Source organism: Sesamum indicum, linkage group LG15 (assembly GCF_000512975.1).
Source record: "Sesamum indicum cultivar Zhongzhi No. 13 linkage group LG15, S_indicum_v1.0, whole genome shotgun sequence".
Classification (NCBI taxonomy): Eukaryota; Viridiplantae; Streptophyta; class Magnoliopsida; order Lamiales; family Pedaliaceae; genus Sesamum; species Sesamum indicum.
In genome coordinates, this window is record NC_026159.1 from 1,465,107 (window position 1) to 1,477,525 (window position 12,419).

The 12,419-nt window shown below is 39.6% G+C and overlaps 3 protein-coding genes across 8 annotated transcripts in view; 2 read left to right on the forward strand and 1 right to left on the reverse strand.

Annotated features, from left to right (window-relative positions):
* Positions 93-3,849, forward strand: LOC110011248 (protein FAR1-RELATED SEQUENCE 5-like). 3 transcript variants are annotated; one of them, XM_011100500.2, is made up of 2 exons: positions 93-276; positions 1,040-3,849. In XM_011100500.2, the coding sequence occupies exon 2, from the start codon at positions 1,064-1,066 to the stop codon at positions 3,698-3,700; it is 2,637 nt and encodes an 878-aa protein (XP_011098802.1). In that variant the 5' UTR covers positions 93-276; positions 1,040-1,063; the 3' UTR covers positions 3,701-3,849. The 3 variants fall into 3 exon arrangements, with proteins under 3 accessions (XP_011098802.1, XP_011098804.1, XP_011098803.1); XM_011100502.2 differs by lacking the exon at positions 93-276 and adding an exon at positions 283-950; XM_011100501.2 differs by lacking the exon at positions 93-276 and adding an exon at positions 283-450.
* LOC105177378 (protein WVD2-like 7) lies at positions 3,260-7,900 on the forward strand. 4 transcript variants are annotated; one of them, XM_011100504.2, is made up of 10 exons: positions 3,260-3,388; positions 4,057-4,164; positions 4,943-5,030; positions 5,383-5,943; positions 6,033-6,365; positions 6,468-6,526; positions 6,632-6,706; positions 6,779-6,881; positions 7,045-7,155; positions 7,395-7,900. In XM_011100504.2, exons 2-10 carry the CDS (start codon positions 4,073-4,075, stop codon positions 7,620-7,622), a joined length of 1,650 nt encoding a protein of 549 aa, XP_011098806.1. In that variant the 5' UTR covers positions 3,260-3,388; positions 4,057-4,072; the 3' UTR covers positions 7,623-7,900. The 4 variants fall into 4 exon arrangements, with proteins under 4 accessions (XP_011098806.1, XP_011098807.1, XP_011098808.1 ...); XM_011100505.2 differs by having other exon boundaries at positions 6,036-6,365; XM_011100506.2 differs by having other exon boundaries at positions 5,386-5,943.
* LOC105177377 (peptidyl serine alpha-galactosyltransferase-like) overlaps positions 7,811-12,419 on the reverse strand; it is a 7,442-nt gene continuing 2,833 nt past the window's right edge. The window contains exons 5-9 of the mRNA XM_011100498.2: positions 11,833-12,033; positions 10,579-11,054; positions 9,641-9,805; positions 9,258-9,501; positions 7,811-9,084 (exon numbers count right to left, since the gene is read on the reverse strand). Coding sequence (XP_011098800.1) covers positions 8,257-9,084; positions 9,258-9,501; positions 9,641-9,805; positions 10,579-11,054; positions 11,833-12,033 — 1,914 coding nt within the window. The 3' untranslated portion in view covers positions 7,811-8,256. The remainder of the gene's footprint in view (positions 9,085-9,257; positions 9,502-9,640; positions 9,806-10,578; positions 11,055-11,832; positions 12,034-12,419) is intronic.

Genomic DNA, 12,419 nt, shown 5'->3' on the forward strand with positions numbered 1-12,419 from the left:
CTAAATGGGACGTCTACATTTCTCCAATTATATGCAATATCGTGTGACGAGCTTAAAACGCACTCCTATAGTCGTCGTTCAACATTAGAGTCGCTACTCGACAAATCAAGCTTTTGTTCCACACTGGATAAGATTGGAGTGAATGTTACAGCAGAGGCGCCGCTCCTCCCTCCCCCCCCTCTCTCTCTCTCCTCTTCTCTAACTGCACGGCGGGGGCAGATCCGACGTCGTTCCGTGTATCCGTTATTTAGTTCTTGTCTTCCATAGTTCTATCAGGTTATCTCTCTACATCTTTGCCTAGAAATCTGAAGCATGGAAGAGAAAGCGATTCGGGTTTTGGGTTTGCAATTTTTTGAAAATTGGGAACTCGATAATTAGTTCATGAATTCATCAGAAAAGGCAGAATTTTCAACCGCACAGTTTTAGTCTTTCTCAAACCCTGAGTTAGCAGTTAAATATTTTTTTTTTCCAATTTTTCTTTTTCATTTTTGGTGTCTGATTTGACAAGGAGCTGCCAGCATTTATGCATTTAGCTTGGGAAGTTTTATTTGATTAGCCTATTGTATACTTCAAACTTTCTCATATTTGGTTTCTTTGGAATATTCTGAATTTTAATGTAATTTTTGTACATTTTTATGTATATGTTTATGTGTTAACACACTGGTGGTTAACTGTTGAAATTTTAGTTACACTTTCTCTGAAATACCTACTTTTGTTGTACTATGAATAACAGGTTAAATGCACACTTAATGAGTGGAATCTAAAGCTTTGTTTATGTCATTGAAGTTGGTTTAATCTGACTAAAGATTAAATATTCTGGCGAGTTTTGACAGCGATTATTTCAATAGTGAATATTCTGATTATTTTTGCTATAGTCGATAAATAGGTGAGGATTCTTGATTATTGCCAATGGCTTCATTATCATGTCAGTTTACACTTGAGGATGAAATGTAAGGAGGGGTTGCAGACTTGAGTATATTTTGGCCCGGTAATCATGATTGCTTGTGACTAAATGATTTAAGTTTTCATCCTCTTTTAGGTTTCTTCCTTGTAATGAAGTTCCATGGACCCTGGCGTGGGTGTTGGGGTGAGCAGTGCTTTTGAGGATGGTATCAGAGAGAAAGATGGCCCTAACCCACGAGTGGATGCTGATGCAGAACAGACCAGTGAGGCTCCAAACTTTTCCTGTGATGCTGAGGTGGCCTTTGTCCAGGTAGATGCGTCTCTTAGTCAGGAAGCTTCCTCTGCTGACAAAGATGGAATGGACATAGACAGTGAGAGCACGTATAGCTGCCTCAATGGTTCATCCGATGAAAACAGTGTTGATAGTGATGGTGAAAATGGCTACACTAGCCAAGATGGTTCATCGATTGATCATCATAGTTTAAACAAGGATACTGAAAATGGGTGTCAGAGCCCGAAGACATTCAGTGGTAGTGGCAATAATGGGCCCAATATTGTGGGTAAGCAAAATGATCAGAGTCCTGGTTTATCCTCTGACAATCAGCTGGGAATGGATGCTGATGATAAGCATGTGTCTCAGACCACTGAAGCCCCTTCTAGTGCCTCATCTGGATCTGGTCAAGTTATAAAAGATGAAGCTGGTGAATATGTGGTGCCAAAGCTTGGTGTGGAATTTGAATCTGAGGACCATGCATACAAGTGTTACAACAGATATGCTCTCATGGAAGGCTTCAGCATCCGGAAAGATTTCGTGAACAGAAGTAAGGTTACGGGTTTGGTGGTATCAAGGAGGTATACATGTCACAGGCAAGGCTATGGATCTATCAAGCGTGATGTAAATGTGAATAAACCCCGGAAAGAAACAAGAACTGGTTGCCTGGCTCATATGACCATTACGCGACAAACAAATGGCAAATATCGTGTCATCCACTTTGAAACGAGGCACAATCATGAGTTTGTGACACCATTCACAGCTCATTTATTACCCTCACAGAAGAGAATATCATTTGTTGAGGCTGTTGAGGCTGAATCAGCTGTTACTCCAGTGCCAGATGGGGTACCTAAGCTGGGTATGGGGTTTGAATCAGAAGATCATGCTTATGAGTTCTATAATGCATATGCTGGGCGAGTAGGTTTCAGCGTTCGGAAGGATTATGTGAACAGGAGTAAAATAGATGGAGCTGTGGCTTCTAGGAGATATACTTGTTTCAGGGAAGGTTATCGGCAGAAAGATAAAAGAGGTTTAAAAGTGAAGAGACCTCGAAAGGAAACCAGAGTTGGGTGCATGGCACAATTAGTCATATCTCGTCAAGCTGACGGCAGATACCGTGTCACACACTTTGAAGAACGCCACAATCATGAGCTTGTACCTGCATGTAAAGTTCGCATGTTGAGATCACAGAAGAGGTCCGTGACAGATCAAATTGTAGAATCCACTGCATCTGGAGGTTCCAACATGCAGCCAAAATCACTTGCTGAGTTGTTATTAACTGGAGTAGGAATTCAGGACTTCATTTATGACCCCATAGATCGTGAGACAAGGCTTACATCTAAACGTGTGTGGAACATCAAGCCCGACGAGCCAGAAAGTATTCACCAGTATTTCCAGAGCAAGAAATTGAAGGATCCATCATTCTTTTATGCTGTACAATGTGATGTGGACGATGAAATGACCAACTTCTTTTGGGCTGATGAGAAGATGTTGGTGGACTTTGGTGATTTTGGTGATGTGGTTTGCTTTGACTCAACCTCCCGTATAAACAAAGAGTGGCGGCCTTTAGTACTGTTTCTTGGAATAAATAATCATAGGCAGATACTGGTCTTTGGTGCTGCATTTCTCTATGATGATAGTGCTCAATCTTTTAAGTGGCTATTTCAAACTTTCAAAAGGGCAATGTCTGGAAAAACACCAAAGACTATTGTCTCTGATAAAGATGCTGTGATATCTGAAGCAATCATCTCTGAGTTGCCCGAAACTCACCACAGGTTATGCACATGGCAAATATATCAGAATGCACTTAAACATCTTAGTCAATTAGTTGTCAACTCGGATTCTTTTTCCAGTGATTTATGTGGTTGCATTTATAATCCGGATGAGGAGGATTTTGTCAATTCCTGGAAAGTCCTGCTGGATACTTACGGTCTATGGGGAAATGAGTGGTTGCATGGAATATTTGAAGAGCGAGAGAAATGGGCTTTACCGTATCGCAAGCATATATTTTCAGCTGAGATAGATACTGCACTGCTCTCTGAGGATTCTATTACTAGCTTGAAAAAGTACCTTAAGCCTGAATCACACGTTCTTCAATTCATCAAGCACATTGGGAAGGTGGTGAACGACTGGCGTTACAAAGAACTGGAAGCTAATTATGATATGGGTCAGCACATGCCGAGGCTAATGGGGGATGTGATAATGCTGAAGCAGGTGAGGGAAGTGTACACACCAGTCATTTTTAAAACATTTCACCAAGAGTACGAAAACTGTCTAAATATTGTGATCAATCAATGCATTGATACTGTGTCTTCGGTTGAGTATAAAGTCAGTACATATGGTCAAGTTCGTCAATACACGGTTTTATACAGCTCAGAAGATGATTCAGTTGCCTGTAGCTGTATGAAGTTTCAGTTTGTAGGAATTTTGTGTAGCCATGCACTCAAAGTGCTAGATTATAGGAATATAAAGATAGTTCCTAGTCAATATATCTTGAAGCGGTGGACCAGAGATGCACGGGCTTAAAATGATTTCTCGCTTGTACTTCACAGTTGTAGATTAGCTCAAAACGATCCTAGGTATGCAATCTGGCTGCTTAACGGCCTACAACTTGATTGTACATTTTGTGGAGATTAAGTGAGATTTGATAGAGAATTTGAGTTCTAATTTTGATACTTCTCCATGCTACCCAAATTTATCTTATTTCGATGGTGCATTTCATTCTTCTCCTTCAATAACTATATCAATCACGTGTCTCAGTACTTGGATGATTTCGGTGCCGTCTTTCTTCATCTTGATCTTTAAGGTTCTTCTATGTCAATAGTCTTTCAGTTACGTGACAAACAAGATTGAAACATAATACGGTATTTTTGTTACCGCAGAAATCAGCATGTGCAAATGACTTCTTTAGAGGGGGATATAATCACATTTGGTTTCAAATTTCACCAGACGAACGGAAAGACTTGTTTGATTCAGATTTCACCATGCAGGTATGCAGCTTATCATGTGGTTTGCAGCCATCTCGTTAGGCAGCCACATACGTATGTGTTAAGGGGCCAACAGTACTTTGATGTAGCGACGTAGCAACTAGAGGTGGTTCAACACATCACATCCTCAACTCCTTCAACTTTAACCAACCTTTGTCTTCTTCAGCAATTTCTGCCTGTAATAATATACCCTTTATTAGAAGCAAAAACATATGTCTGGTCCCAGGTTTCAGAACACTGATCACCACATCCATAATCAACTTTTACCTAAGTTACGGAAAGACCCAGTTGGGTTTATTTTATTAATTATACCTAAAAGATAAAGAAAAAACACGAATCTTTTCCGAATAAGCCCCACAAATATTTTAAAAAAACAAAGGAAAATAATTGGTGGGTAGCATCATTAGAGCATCATTCCACACATAAAAAGATTCAGAAAATAAAAAATGGAACGTTGTGGAGACTTATTAATTAAGTTCAAACAAATGGGACCGCTTAAGGCTGAAAAAGGAGGCTAAAACCCCACCAACAAAGAGTAAAAAATTTGGCCGTAATACTTCTAATCTCTACTACTTGTGGCCTACCTTTTTCTCTCCTAACGTCTGCTTTTTCCATTTGAATTTCAAATTTAAGTGCCTGAGGACAAGAATTATACGCCATAAAAAAAGGGAAAAAGAAGCAGGCTACAACATATGTTTTTGTAGATTTTTGTTTCATTTTTTAAGGTTCAGTTTTTTTTCCTAGTTTTATGGTGTTCTAAGGTTGTTTCTCCTGCATTCAGCTCAAGCTCTGCGAATAGAATGGGAGATTCAGCATGCCTCATGCATGGCTTCTCTTATGCTTCTGCTTTACCCAATGAATCCACACTGGTAAGAGATTGAAAAGAAAAGGAAATTCTCTTTTTCTTGTTGGCAATGATTTTTTTTTCCTGTTGTTTGAACTAAAGCTTGAGTTCTTTCATCCAGCCGAGTGGTTTTTCTCACTGGAAAAACCTGCTGCATGATTCTTGAAACTAACAGAGCTGTGGTTTGATCTGTTTTTTGTGGTTTCATGCCTGCTCCATAGTTTCTTCTCTTTATAGAAAAGCTATGCCAGTTCTTTCATCAACGTGAACTCATTTTATGCGATGATGGGAAAAAAAATTGCAATATGATTCTTGGAACCAACACCGTGGTTTGAGTTCTTGTGGATTTCTCATATGTGAGGGTTTTTCATGTGTAGCAGGGGAACCCCATGCATGCTCTTGGGGACTCAATTTCGTTTGGGAGGTTTATGACTGAATCCTTGTCTTGGGAGAAATGGTCAACATTTTCACACAAGAAGTACGTGGAGGAGGCTGAGAGATACGCACAGCCGGGATCTGTGGCACAGAAGAAGGCTTTCTTTGAGGCTCATTACAAGAGAATTGCAGCTCGAAAAGCTGCAGCTTTGCTTGAGCAAGAAAATGCTGCTAAGATAACAGAAGCCGAAGGAGTTGGATACAATAATGCTTATGATGAAAAACGAGTAATCTTCAATTCTCATCCGGATGTTGATGTGAAAATTGAGGAGGTCAAAATTCAGGAAGATGCCAAGGAAGACAGCATAGTGGATGTAAACGAGCATGGTTTGATCACTGCTGTAGGAAATGGTAAAGAAGGGGAACGTGCTGTAATTCCAGAAACTGAGGCCTCAAATGAGAAGAGAAATTCAGTTAATCAGCTTGATAATCTTGGGAACCAGCACACGGTTTCTGTGTTGGGAAGTAGTGGGACTCCAAAACTGGAGAGGCCGTCAGTAAAGGTGATATCTTTAGGCTCTTCTCCATTTCTTCTCCTGTATTACCATAATCTTAAATCTCTGTGTGAAATTGAGTGTTGTGTTTGATGCAGCAGAACTCTGTTGCTAGTGCAGCTATCCCATCATTGTCAAGCAATGAAAAATCAGGTCTTTACTTATTGAAGACATCAATTCAGGATAAACCTTGGAAAATTCCTTCTACACCTGCCAAGCCAGTTACTCCTCATGCCAAGGAAAATGAAAGCAATGTCCCTCAAAGCACAACGAAATCAAATGTGGACAAAAAGGGTGCCTCCCCAAATTCTTTGCTTTCCTTACTGAACTTGGTTCCCATTGAGGTGCCTGATCAAGAGCCAGTTTCTGCCACAAAGACAACTGAAATTTCAGGGCTTGCTTGCTCCACTCCTTTGAGGACTCCACTTGCGGTGATTCTCAGTATCCTATAGCATCTACGCGAGACCTTTTAGTTTTATCTAGACAAATACTTATTTAGGCATACTGATAATAATCGTGTTTTTCTGTTGCAGGCAGCTAGTAAGGGTGAGTCCACATATCCTGCAGCCACCCCTCTATCTGAGAGCAGAAGGTATCCGTTGAACTTTTGGAAAAATTTGGATGCATCTTGAATAAACAGTTTAGAATTAATTATTGCTGACTGATGAAAATATTTGACAATACTTATATCACACAGGACAAAAACAACAATTGATCCCTCGGCACCAGGAAGCAAAACAACTGGTCCTAAGTGGCACGTCTTGTCTGCAGTGTAAGTCTAAAGATTGCTAGCAGATCTTGTTTGTAAATTGACACGCTTCTTACGAATGTGCTTGTATGTCAGTTGCTTCAAGTCGTTGACAGCTTGTCGAAGAAAATTACAGTCGTCAACTTCATCCACTCCTGTTATTCTGAGAACAGAAGAAAGAACGGCAAAAGGAAACCAGGCAAGACAGCACTTGTCATAAATTCTCTTTCCTCAATGTATTATGGAACTTAGCTGACAATCTTCCCATGATGCCTTTTTTTCTCTTTCTTTATCTGCTTCTGAGATGTTGTATGGTGTTGCAGAAGCCTAGAAATGACTTCAAGGTACCAATTGTTTTGCAGGCAAAAGCAGGAAAAAAATTTACAAAGCTGAGTTGTGCCTTTTGCTTCAGAACTCGCCCCTTGCCCGACTTTAACAAGGAAACAGAAGCCCCAGAAACTTGCATGAAAAAGGTATATCCTTCGTTGCTCAAACAAATTCTAAAGTTTATATGGAGCACCCTACTGGCTACTTGTATACGGTCTCAAAATGCAATATTCTGCTTCATGGAAAATGATATATCGGTCAACCAAGTACAGATATGCTTAAGCACTGCTCTTTTCCTTATTTTTCTGCAAAAAATCAGGAGCCATACTGACCTTTCAAAGTCTAGTTACATTTTCTCCTATTAAATCGTAATTCTATTGTGCAGACTCCAGCAGCACAACCTCTGTCAGCGGTGCTAGGAAGAAGTGGTTTAGACAAGAGACAAGGCACTATCTCAATGCCGCCTCCACCCCCACCTCCGACATGCTTGGCCAAGAATAGTGCTTCCAAGAATTTATCGAGAAAAAATGTTTATAATCCGAGCAAATTTCTTGCTAATTCATTACCTGATGGGATCACACATGAGAATGCATCCCCAAACATTCAGCAGTGATCAGAGGATATGTATAACTCCTTGCCCTGGCAGCAAGATGGCTTTTGGAGTAGGAGAATGCAGTTCATGTTTCCCTTTCAATTTGGTGTATGCAAGGATTTTCGGTACATGTTTCTTTAACAAATTCAACGTATGTATAGGAAAGAAATAAAGAATGTTGAGGGAAAGGTTCCGCGGGTGACCACATATGTCTACTGATGCCTGGATTAGGAATCAGAAACGAGATTCAAGAATTATGAAACGATCATAAAGTACAATGAAGAAAGAAACTTTTGGTAGTTGCTTTTCGTTTGTTCTTTTATACTATCATCTCTTCAAGACTTCTATCCCGAGTACCCGAGCTGAACAGTTTCATGAGATCAAAAAGTTCCCAAACGGACTCAATTAAACATTATACAATACAAAAGTGGACGGTAATAGGTGGCATCAGGGAGATCAGTCTTCACTAATTGGATGCAAGCAAGATCCCAGTTAGGCTCTGCTCTGAAGCTTTCATCTGTCCAGCAACTAAATAGAAACCAACCATTGATATCAACTTTCTGCTGCACTTGGATTCTTTATAGGCATGCTATGTTCTGTTAGCATCAAACTGAATACAACATATATACCAGGCTCAGAGAAATTTATTCTGTCCTTATGATACTTCAGTAGTCCGGTCCCAGAATCCTGAATGAGTGGTTCTTCTCTTGGTCTTAAAAGTTTTACCCCTTTTTCTCTGTACTCTGCGACGGGAAATCATCATCAACATCACTGCCATAAAACCAAAGATTGAGACTACCCAAAGCCCAATTATCCAAAATCTCATGGAACTGAATGTCTGATTGGTTTCAGCTGGTGGTGGTAATCTCTGAGATTCATTCTTCAGCTCCAGATCACGCCTTGAAACATCAACACTATCATTGTCTTCAAATTTTCTCGAAGGAGGATCTGGGGACTTTTGTGTCATGATTCTTTCAGTAGTGGTCACACGAGTTGGTGCGGGTAAGGAAGGAGGATCTAGGGACTCTTGTGTCAGAGTAGACAATGGAGGAGGATCTGCGGACTTTTGTGTCAGAGTGGACAAGGAAGGAGGATGCGGGGACTTTTGTGTCAGAGTAGACAAGGAAGGAGGATGAGGGGTCTTTCGAGTTGGGGTGGACAAGGAATTCGGATCAGGACATTTCTTTCTCTCGTGGTAACTGTGTAGAGCCTTATTCAGAGAATTTGCACACTCTATGCTAAGCAAGTCACGCTGCAAAGAATCCTCATTAGAACGATCAAGGCTCGACGGATCAGGAGGGTCAGGAAACTTGGCCCAACATTTGTTAACCACATCCATGTGCCTCCACTTGGCTTTATCAAAACTCCAGTTACCAACCCTAAATTCCAAGCCATAGTGGAATACCCTATATTTCACACCAGGTACAGGAACATATCCTGGGTATATCAATATCTCATTGCTTATGACATGCCGCAAATTCAACTGCACGGACAAATATCAAATGAGTTGTATTTTAAACAGACATGACTAGCAAGGGGCAAAATTTCAGAAATCATAATCAGCAATTTGGCGAATCTACTCTTTTTAATTCTGCAAGATCCCATGATGAGAGAAATGATTAGCATTCTAAGATAATGAACAAAGCACTAAAGTACCTCTGCTGCACCAAAGGAGTAACCATACATTTCACTAATCCAACCAGCTTCGTAAATATCTCCAGTTATGTTTCTTGACCAGTGGCCCATATCAGCTCGGACTTCCTCAGTTTTATGCAGCCAAAGCAAAGCAAGTCTCTTAAGATCCATTATATGCATTATGATAACGCCTCCAACCTTATCACAAGCATCAGGATGGCTAGTATGGGTCTTTGCTAGCACATTGTCACAGCCAATCAGGTAGCTGGCATACCATAAAGAAAATGAAGTGACCATCATAACATCTTAATTGAGGGTCCGCTAAATCAAAATGTATCCACACTCTTGAAATACTAAAGGTAGGCATACATTTCAGTATAGAATAGAAGGGTGTAATTTCTTACTCGTAGGGAGTGGAGACAGGTCTTCCCTTAGCCGCATTGAACTCCCACGGTGTAATTGGTCCTCTCATTATCATGTCGGCATCCAGGATCACTATGTATTCTGCGTCGGTCTTTACATGGTTAAGCCAATGCACGATGGCAGCTGGTTTATTAATTGCAGGATACCTGACGTGGCACAAACAATACTTAGCTTGCAGTTTACTGCTTAGTATAGTACGTAGAGGCTGGGCCCACCAATTAGATAAATGGAGATATCATTTTAGCTAATGTCAATTCCTCTAGATATCCTAGTGGCTTAATAATGAGAGTATTCACGTCCGCAGTTGATTTTAACATTTAAAAAGCTTCTCTAATCGAACTATGTGATTATCATGGAAAACTTGCATTCAGTTGGACATAAAATATTGGTAATGAAAGTAAATTGGGTTGAAGAAAGGGCAGCAATTTTCAAGGTGTACAGAGATAGAAGTGTCTTCTTGATATGAATGAAAAGTGTGACAGTGCATTGATACAGCTGCACCTCAGTGACAATGGTAATATTTTCCCTCATAGATGTCTTAACACTATTCTCAAAAATTATATAAGTGAATTCTGTTGATTAACCTTATTATTTGAACTCATTTTGACAGGAAAATCCTTTCATTCAAGTTCCTTGCTCTATTCATTGGTTATTCCATCTTCAGGGGGATAAATAGAAATAGTAAATGCTGTGAATAAATGCATTAAAAAAGTTTCCTTGATTACTATCAACCCAACTACACCATAGCAATCACATATATAAGAAGTACAACTCCACACATATGCATCACTTGTATGTAAACCAGTGTCCAAGTATATCAAGTTTCTCTTTTATCCATAGTTCCCAATATCTTTTTACTTACAAGGTTATGTGGGTAAAACGCAATTTTAATTACTGGAATTTAAGTAGAAGGCATTACCAATCTCCTGTTAGTGGATGTCGACTCATGGAAGGGACATAATGAGTGGGAGCGAGATCATGTCCTTTGTACTGCTTCAAGTCCTCTTCTGTACAACTTAGAAGCCTTGTGATGTTCCCTGGCTGACCACTCAGGTGGAAACTGTGCACAAGGCCCACAGTCTGCCAGTCAAAGTAAGGGGAGCATTCTGTTGAGAAAATGGTATGTATTTTTGGATATGACTTTTCGGACTCACCCACATCTTGCTTCTGTACATCAACTTCCATCATTTGACGGCTTCTAGGAGACAACTGTTTAGGCTTCGTTAGTTCTGCAAATGTTTTGCTCCTTAAGAAACTCAAGTATTTTGACCACTTAGGTTTGGGGCAACCATGTGCTGCATGATGGAACAATAGACCTTCATTCAGGGTATTTATACATTCAATATTCAGAAATAGTGCTCTCCTTTTGTTTGGATCACCTTCCATTTCTTTTAGCTGCATAAAGTATATATAATATCAGTAACAATTTTGAAGTTCATCTATGATAGTGTTGAAGCACATAATGCAAGGTTGCGCTTAAGTCCCTAGCCACATTCAGCCTCTTACCAAGAAAGCCTAGGTAGAAATCGACGTAAAAGTCCTCAGTTTGGATACTAAAATTTTCTCAGTATTCAATAGAAAGGTTTTAAGATCAGTTCGGCCTTATGTGACCTTTGTCCAAATGTTTCCACATGAAGTGGACCAAGTAGTAGCCTTTTCTCCACTTTTCCTATGAATCTAAGATGAGGCAGAGACGAGGTTTGAGGAAAAGATAATGTAAAAGACTGTCATAAATGTTGAAGATGCCAATATCATTCAGTCTTTTATCCAGTGGCACTGAGAACCGTCACTGGAACACGTTAAACTGAACCCAAAATCTTATGACATGCTTTATGATTATAAAGTGAAAATGGTCCATCACGCAAACGATATTAGAACAGGAAAAGGAAATAACCATAACACATCAATTTGTCGACATATCCAAATGCATTGGCCATTTGATGAGTACAAACTGTGGCAAAAATATCATTTTAAGTAAATACTTATTTCCCACAATCGTAGTAAGCGTTTAGTTTTTAACTAACATCCATATGCAATAATTAAGTAGAACACTCCAGTGCCCCTAATCATATTGTAGAAAACCCTGATTTCCATCTACATAGGAAGTAATAATACAAGCATGTGCCTCAATCTGTAACAAGCATCCACTTCAATAAGCAAATTTTTGATTTACCTCCCTAGGATAAGGAGGTTCAGGAAAGAGGCGCCCACAATCATATACAATGCTGTCTTCATGATGTTCTAATTTACTGAACGACCAATTCCCAACGCTAAAAGGCAAGCCATAGTGTAAAAGAATGGGCTCAACGCCCTCTCGGGGAATATATCCTGGATAAATCATTAAGTTATCATTTATCTTGTGGCGAAGTCCCACCTGAATGAAAGCAAGCCACAAAGTCATATATGCATACATATTTATGTATAGATGTATCTATGGAGTGAGAAATAGCAACACCTCCACGGGTTAGGAATAAAAAACTTATTAGGAAATTTTGTTTTCTTTCCTACACTTCTTCAGACTTCTTTGCAATGAGGTGGTACTTTTCTAGTATATCTCTTCACTTCTCTCTCACCTCCACGTTACCTTCCCATATTTAAAGTTGAATGAAAGATTTTCAATTGGTAGATTTAAACAATGATATTCAAACTAGTAAAGAAATAAATTGTTACCTAAAAATTAAATTGAATAACTTATTACCCTCTGAAATTTAAAATCTATACTATTTGAACTTAAGATCCCCGTATAGTCTAACCTTTTCT

Excerpts from the sequence above, each read along its gene's own strand:
- LOC105177378 (XM_011100504.2), top strand. The coding sequence starts at position 4,073 with ATGACTTCTTTAGAGGGGGATATAATCACATTTGGTTTCAAATTTCAC. Across the intron at positions 5,031-5,382 it reads TACCCAATGAATCCACACTG|CAGGGGAACCCCATGCATGC; the intron begins GTAAGAGATTGA and ends TTTCATGTGTAG. Across the intron at positions 6,366-6,467 it reads CTTTGAGGACTCCACTTGCG|GCAGCTAGTAAGGGTGAGTC; the intron begins GTGATTCTCAGT and ends TTTCTGTTGCAG.
- LOC110011248 (XM_011100500.2), top strand. The coding sequence starts at position 1,064 with ATGGACCCTGGCGTGGGTGTTGGGGTGAGCAGTGCTTTTGAGGATGGT.